At 42.6% G+C, this 8,249-nt stretch overlaps 1 protein-coding gene across 1 annotated transcript; it reads right to left on the minus strand.

Annotated features, from left to right (window-relative positions):
* Positions 1 to 2,444: 2,444 nt before the first annotated feature.
* fbxl22 (F-box and leucine-rich repeat protein 22) lies at positions 2,445 to 7,097 on the minus strand. Its single transcript, XM_076089150.1, has 2 exons — positions 6,627 to 7,097; positions 2,445 to 3,962 (listed from the first exon to the last, which is right to left on the minus strand). The coding sequence occupies exons 1-2, from the start codon at positions 6,962 to 6,964 to the stop codon at positions 3,614 to 3,616; spliced, it is 687 nt and encodes a 228-aa protein (XP_075945265.1). The 5' UTR covers positions 6,965 to 7,097; the 3' UTR covers positions 2,445 to 3,613.
* Between the last annotated feature and the right edge of the window lie 1,152 nt (positions 7,098 to 8,249).

Below are 8,249 nucleotides of genomic sequence, written 5' to 3' on the forward strand. Positions count from 1 at the left end.
AAGTTTTCCAAACTAAATGCCACATGGCTAACATCACAGCCTCTCATCTCTCCACATGAAGCCACTTGTGGAGAGCAGTGCAGCTAATTAAAATGATTAGAGAGTTAGAGAGAGTTTCCCTTGGCTGGAATTTGTTATTCTAATGGACATCAAATGCTGCTTGTATATTACTGCATGGTGACAATAATCCGATAATATAAAGATATATTTTGATCTGAATAGCCTACTTCTTCTACCACTCTTTCAGAGACTTGAACCTGTTGGTTGGGTTAATTGGGAAAAATTACTATGGAAACAACAACTAGATGCAAAATTTAAACAGTTATGCTCTCAGTAGGGTTGTATAATAGAAAATGAAAAGGTGAAAATCGGCAATGTCACATTCTACAGTGTTGCAACTGAAACACTCCCCAGGCAACTCAAAGAAGTCTGTGTATATTCTCTCTAATATCTACTGAAGCAGCTCTTAAAGATGAAATGTTTCATCTGACTTCAACCACAAACCTTTTGGCACAATATAAATACTTTAAAAACATGAACCGTCTAGAAGACTGTTCTCATAAAGGAAGGATATAATTGCAAATTGTGGTCTGTTTGAAGTCATAGTTAGCTCCAACCTCCCAACTCTGTCCACCTCAGGCAGGGCTGCTTCAACAAGTTTGAGCACCTTTGCAGTCCCGACTGGAGACAGACACATGTGTGCATCCACATTTGATCTTAGAGGATTCATATTAAACCAGCTCTCTCAAGAACTATCCTTTGTACAGCAAAACACAGCAATATCAACCATGGCAGAGGATTGTGAAACACTCGACTCAACTCAACTTCATTTGTACCAAATATTATGATCTCTGTGTCGTCTTGATTCAGTTGTAGGACGTTGTGTGACATCCATACCTTTATGTCATATAAACATTGCACTAACTTATTGATAGGTAAAGGTCATCTAGGAATAGTTGTATGTCATCAGTATAGCTATACATCTCCATTATATGCTTTCTTTATACACACAGCATCATGTAAAATAAATGTATTAGTATGATTCAACATAGGAGCCTTAACATAGTCTTTTCAGACACAAACCTATCTTTTGTTCATTACTTTTCTGGATTCCATGAGAGTGAAGGCTGGACTTGAATACTTCATTCATAATAACTGAAGGAGCTGCAAAAATAAGGAGTCAAATTACTTACATCAGTATTGATGCGGTAACAAAAAAGGCTGCAGCTGCCTCAAACTGAACAGCTTGTACAGAAAAAGGCAGTGCTTTTAAGGACATGCATCTGGGCAACAGGTCTTTCAAGATCGTCATCTTATCATTAAAAAAACGTGTCCCTGGAGGAAACAAGCAGAGGAGTTGAGCTTTGATACAGTCGTGTTTCTACACGTCTAGTCGAGTCCTGTATGCAGCAGGATGTTCCTTTAGGAGTCTCCCCACCTGGAACTCGTAAATCTTTACGCCTATATATTTTTTTATAGGAAATAATACAAAGTTCGTTGTCAGCAGTGAGCCTCATGTGTCTCTCTCTGAGTTATATTGATGTAGTTGATCTGGGGCTTTCTTTGTATATTAAACCAGCACATGCTATACTATAGTCACGCAGCCTTGAGGGTTCTCTTTTGTGTGTTGCATTAAAGGGTTTCCGGATTACTGCAGAGCTATCATGAGGAGAAAATGCATCGATATTGTGATTCTATCTAAGTCAAAAGTGTTCCGACTCTTTTTAATATGCAAATGTTCGATTTCACTGGAAAGTACGACTGCTCTTGAATGTACTCTCGGTGCTTGTTTAATGACTTTAAAAGCCAAATGGAATTTTTGAAATTGATCCTGCGGCTGAAACCACTCTAACCACATTTCTCTGCTCATTCTCATGTAACCAAGCACTCAACCTGTTTACAGATCTGGTAGGTCCAGCAAACATAGACTTCATATACAAACTCATTTTGTTTAATTACGTATCACAAATCAGAGCAGCTAGCAATAGAACACAGAAATATTGTTGCATTGTTACTGAATGCAATTCAGCTAAAAACATTTTGCATGATGATGCTGTGAGAAAGCGTCTGTATACTTAGAAATTACACTTTACAGTCACCAGTGCTATTGTTCTGCAATAATGGATCAATACACACCTGCTAACGGCTCATTGTTGCATCGGAAGAGGTCCTGCATACAATCCAGATTATATATACGAGTTTGTTTTGGAATCACAGCCCCAAATAAAGCATTTTTCTTTAGTTATTTTTAAGCGGCTACAAAACAGCGTTACAGAAAATGATATGAACCTTTGTATTGTAACAATTAATTTAGATTCACATTCAGAAAAAAAATGTACTGTCCATCACAAAGCAATGAACAATTGTCTTTAACACAGTTAATAGGTAAAAAAAAATACCCCCCCCCCCCCCCCCCCCCCCACACACACACACACACACACACACACACTGCTTAAAAAAACAACACACACATTAAGTATGAAACAATGAATTAAACACGTGTCCGAGTCGCCGTCCTGGTGGGATTGAAGAAATCCATATTTCTGGGCCAGAACGACCAATCAAACATTGTTTTATAGAGATCCTTGCACATCTTTTACGTTACCTGAATGACAATGTAGTTCTCCATCATGCGTGGAAAGGGAGGGGTGAAAAGAGGGGTGTTAAATTGGATGCAATCTACAACCTCACCACTAGATGCCACTAAGTCCTTCACACTGCTCCTTTAAAGGACCCTGTGTGAAAATCTATGGTCATTCTTCAAAGACGCACCCATAGGACGGGGAGCACCCTGCAATAAAATTTGCTTGGCATTTACAGACAGACACACTCACCTAACCAACCTACTTTCATATGTCTCACGATCATATAACATGATTCCAATCACAGGCACAGAGTCACTTTGCCCTCAGAGAACCCTTCCTCCCAGCTCTGACATGTCTTATCATAACACAGAGAGCTCACAGTGCAACCACACGCCCTTTGTACTGTGCAGGTCTGCATAACTAATCTACGGAAGGTGTGTGTGTGTGTGTGTATTATTTTAATCAAACTATCAAATGCTAATAAAGGAAGAGTTTGGCATTATGAGAACTTCAAAAATTAGAAAAATATTCGCTTTCTTGTTGAGATGATCGATACTTCTCTTGCGCTCAACAGTCAATATGTAGCTGGAGCCAGCAGGCGGTTAGCATAGCTTATAGCATAAAGACTGAAACAGGGGGAAACTGCTAGCCTGGCTGAAGCTTCATATTTAACGTATAGACGTGATAGTGGTAATGATCGTCTCATCAACTCTCAGCAATGAAGTGAATAAGCATGTTTCCCAAAGTGACAATCTATTCTGGAATCATATAATCGCACCATTTCAATGTTCATTGATGAAGGATGATTGATTAGGCCATCTGTGTGAGACTTTATTGTGATCTGATATTCTCCCTGGTTAGGATAACATGGAAGTCTTGGTAAGGAGGACTCATGTTCAACATGTGTTGTAGAAAAAGGTAGAAAAAGGGTGAAGCACATCTATTAAACACAGAACAAAGGCATTATAGTCCAGTCTTAAAAAATCCAAAGTTACAGAAATAGTCTCCCTTGTGGCCCAGCATTTCCATCAGGAGAACTGCAGGACTTTCTGCAGCGTCCTCCTGAGTGGCACCCTCTCCTCAGGCTTGCTGTCAGGGATCATATCAGCGCTCCTCTCTGCACTCAGCTGGATGCCCGGCCTCATCTCTCTGACAGCCTGCAGGCCTGCCTGAGTGATGTTCCTGCAGAAGTCTACCGTGACCTCCTCCAGACTGTCTCCGTGAGCCACCGCTCCCTCCAGGCTGCAGTCGGTGATGCGGACGCAGTTCTCCAGGTGGAGGCGGCGCAGCTTCCTGCAGCTCTGCAGCACGGAGATCACATCCTGGTCAGTGATGTGTCCGCAGCCAGACAGGGTTAGCCAGAGCAGGTTGGGACACCTGTAGCACAGACAGCAGTCAGTTACATCATCAATCAGTGACAGGTTAGCACAAACAATATGTACAACCAGTACATCATCTCTTCTGTGTCATCACGCTTTAGGACATATTGTATAGTGGGGAGGGATTAGTTCGTTAAGTCTTAGGTAAGTCTTAAGGAAGCAATGCTGTTTGGCGTGTATGTCGTCTCTTGAATAGAATCGGATGACAGAGGAGAACATAAAGAGCCGTGAGGCAGCACATGGTCTGCTTAACAATAGAGCAGCTTAATACCTAAAGACCAAGCTTTCTTTTCTTTACATGCTGTCATGCTGAGCATGTGTTTCCGTCCTGTAAAGAGCTTTTGTGAATAAATGGAGTAATGGAGAACCATTAGAGGATGTTGATGATGAATTATATCTTGACAAAAGTGCATTTTCTCATGCTTAATCTTACAGGAATTACTTCTAAATGTTGGAGGTGAATTACTGCTGTGAAATGCATGTTGACTGCATGTTTCCAGCCGGTGTGTACGGAATGAACTGCAACCTACTGGCAGGCCGGGACCACACAGAGCACTCTAGTGGCAACAGATCGAGGATGTCATTCAGTTCACTGATGCAGATTACATAAAGACTTACATAATCTTACCACTTCCCCACATGTGAGCCGCACATATTCCAGTTGCCTGCAAGTGTTCAGGGTGCTGCCCCAGTAACATCTGAACACAGGGTAGCACCGTCAATCCACGTGCCCTGTTGCATTGCTACATAGGGCCAATGTTTATCAGCGGATGTGACTGCACGGTAATGACTTTAACCAAGAAAAAATAAAAAAGAAGGGGTGGGGTGGAACAACAACAGCTCAAAGCCAGCGTTATTTGGAGATTCAGCATCTATCTATCTATCTATCTTATATGCCGTTCACATTAAAACAAACAGCATGGAGGGCAGTCTGGTCCGAGCACAAGCAGAACACCACACTGCTAACCTATAATCACCAGTTTAATTTGGTTTCCTAGCGGTTATTTTGTCTGCAGACATACATTTAACATTCTGCTGCTTTTGGTCTCTCGAGTGGAAGTGTTTGTATCAACTCTACCAAACTGACATGACATTTTGGAATGAAACTACTCAGAACTATTTAGCCACGCCAAAAGCTTCTTGTGCCGCCCACACTGGCATGCTGAGCATGTTAATTTACGTTGTATAACTCTCGTTGTATAACTGTGACCTCAAGATAATAAAAATCAATAAAACAGCGTTCTTGATTTAATGTCATCTGGCCATAGTGGAGCTTCAGACAGTACACCACACTATAAAGAGGCCCAAAGACCTGCTGTGTTTTATATAGATTTTCCATTAAGAAAAAAAAAAACACAGACATAAGCTTGGCGTCAGAGTTTGCGTGGAGTATCATCCAGCAATAGGCAGGCAGACACAGACGCACATGTTCATTCCTCTTACAGCAACAAAGAGCCAATTGTAGGCCCCACCTGCCTGCGTAAAACTCCAGTCTGCAGCTGACTGGGAGGGTCCGCGGCCAAATCACTCTTTATCACCCCCACAGCTTCTCTGCGTCCCCTCCCACTTTGTCACGTGCACTGGCTCTCTACTCACTCACTCAAACCATTTGGGAGTGTTTATCAGTACGCAATGAGTGAGCCTGCAGGGCGTCGAGATACAGCACCCAGAAAAAGTAGGTGGTTCTAGTTTTGACTGGTCTAACGGCTCTCGTGTCTTGCGTCTCAAATTTCACAATACAGGAAATCCTCACAGGGTCATACACTGAGCCAATGAGCCAGCCCCTCGTCCCTCCTCCAGCTGCGGTGGCCAGACTCCCTCACATCATTGGTTATTACTGGCTGCCTTGAATAAATCATCCAGAGACCTCATTACGCCTCTCCAGGCTGAGTCCTGCATGCAGCCAGCCACGCACACAAGTCCAAGAGACAGTAGGGCTATGTTTCAGGGTCCAATCAAATCCAACTGTCACTTCATTCAATAAAAATAATTTGATATTTGACCACAGTTATGTTAGTTAATAGAATCAGTCTTATGTCCCACAGATGTGTCACTTTTCTGTCTCTAGCCAGCTCCAGACACCGTCTGGTTCTAATGATTCTCTACAGCTAAACAAGGCAGTTTCAGTAAGCCATGCGCCTCTCAATGAAAACTATTGTGTTCCCTGCAGTGATGTGAATGACCCTGGAAAACCTGGAAATGATGTGATTATCCTCGAAACACATCTTACAGAAGTTTGTGAAAAGCAGCTGGCTGTAGAAAGTAACAGTGCATCCAATAATGTTACACGATAAATTCTGATTAAACATGTGTTGTTAATTCAGCTCAATGGTCATATTTGTGGTTTGTACTTTTGTCTAGTAAGAGCAAGTATGCAGATCCTTTACTTAAGTAAAAGAAGCAATAGACTACAATGTGGAAATACTCAACTACAAGTAAAAGTCCTGCATTCAAAACTTTACTTAAGTTGAACTGCTAGGACGTTACTGGTAGTAAGTATACATTGTTTAGTTTAAGGTGTCACAAGCCAAAAAGCCACTGCTTTAGATTAGATTACAGTACTGTATAGTACTGGTGTTGTTTTGTTCACCCTCTGTTGGTCTATTTCATCACATAACACACGACAGAGCAGGAGGGGGGGGAACCACACACAAACACTCACATGCGGCAGACATGGGTCAGGAACGTGCTGACCCGGCTCTCGTGTTTACTGCAGATGTCCTTCTGAAAGGAGCTCTTCAACCAGTCCTCGATGTTGCACACTTGCAGGACCCTGCTGGAGTACCAGCAGACTGTCAAGTAACGCAAACAAGGTCCCAGAACAAAGTTGTCCCTCGTCAGCTGACACGGGGAGCTGAAGTGGAGGAGAGTCCAGAGGCAGGGGTCCAGGAAGACCTCGCACAGCTGCTGACAGGTAAGGGATAAACTCCTCCGGCTGTCCTTGTCCAGGAAGGAGAAAAGCTGGAGGAGACATTCGTGGTTGAGCTGGGTCAGCTGCATGGTGAGCTGTCCTAAGACAGAAAGAGAGGCCTCTGTCCTCTGTGGTAAGCAGCAACAATGCGCCTGCAGCCCGCATTGTGTGGCCCAGATACATGATGCCTCCTCAGGCACATGCTGCAGGCCTGCACATATAAGGCCGTGGAGTGCTCGCTATTTTGGGAAGACAACTGGCAGTACGGTCAAAGAGGGAAGTGTTTGAGCCATACGCTCCCTTTCCATCTGTCATGGCTCTCAACAGGCGGCAAGCGCTGGACTCAGCCAGGTGTTTACACTTTACTGGCCTAGTTCTCAAGTAGTCCTGCAGATAGTCTACACACTGAGTGACACACAAATGAGGATGTATAGACTGTAGAATGTATAACAGTCTTGCATTAACAATTTGACCCTCACTGCAGAATGATAGTAATTTGACACTAGAAGTCTGTTTTCACATTCATTATTTATTTTAAAGGGGTTGGCCGAGATGCCTTTTTAAGAATCTTTAAATAGGTAATTCAACTTTTTTTGTGGGGAACTATAACGGACTGTAAACATGTCTGTTTGTTTGTGTGTCATTTCAAATGGTCATTTTTTTTAAAGATGAAGTTTGTGCAACAAATGAAAGGTAGGCTAATGTATTGTCTGCTTCATGTAGGGAGGAGCAAAAATATCAGGATCAAATGAAAATATAATGCAGTCCAACACCGTCCCAAACACGAATCACAATGAGTCGAGTTAGCCTCTCTGCACAGCGTCAACAATAAACATTTTATACACAGTTTATACATTAGAATCTGTTGAACTTGTTGCGCTGAATGAAATGAAGGCCTAACTATAAAACATTAACAACTTGTGATTCACATACAAGGTAATTACACTGCCTAATCCCGTCATGACCCAAACCTGACTAACCCTTCATGCAAGTCACACGTAGTGTTACGTAGGCCTAAAGGAACACAGTGAACTATGACTCAGTGTGGGTTTGAAACTGCTCAATTGAAGCACAGACGACATACTGAGATAGCAAAAAGCCAAAATACCATTACGTTTATGTCATGACCCCACACTACTGCAGTTATGTCCTGTTCCACTTGTTACTACCAATCTCTAAAAAGATGCAGGACATTGGGAAATGCCACTGTTGGAAAGGCAGATTACAGTCTATACTGTGACTCAGTGTGTTAACCAGACCTCTGATCTGACAAACACAATGCAATGTGAGCGTATTATTAGCAGCTGTGATCTAGCCTCCAACAGGAAAAGAAGAGGGGGGGGGGGGGGGGGGGGGCACTTGTGTGTCATTAAT

Source organism: Anarhichas minor, unplaced genomic scaffold, assembly GCF_050575085.1.
Source record: "Anarhichas minor isolate MPS153535 unplaced genomic scaffold, ASM5057508v1 ptg000011l, whole genome shotgun sequence".
NCBI classification, from domain to species: domain Eukaryota; kingdom Metazoa; phylum Chordata; class Actinopteri; order Perciformes; family Anarhichadidae; genus Anarhichas; species Anarhichas minor.

What these genes read in the sequence shown, in the direction of transcription:
- fbxl22 (XM_076089150.1), bottom strand. Translation starts at nt 6,964, where the DNA reads ATGCAGCTGACCCAGCTCAACCACGAATGTCTCCTCCAGCTTTTCTCC. An exon ending in CTGACCCATGTCTGCCGCAT is followed by an intron (nt 3,963 to 6,626) that starts GTGAGTGTTTGT and finishes TCTGTGCTACAG; the next exon opens with GTGTCCCAACCTGCTCTGGC.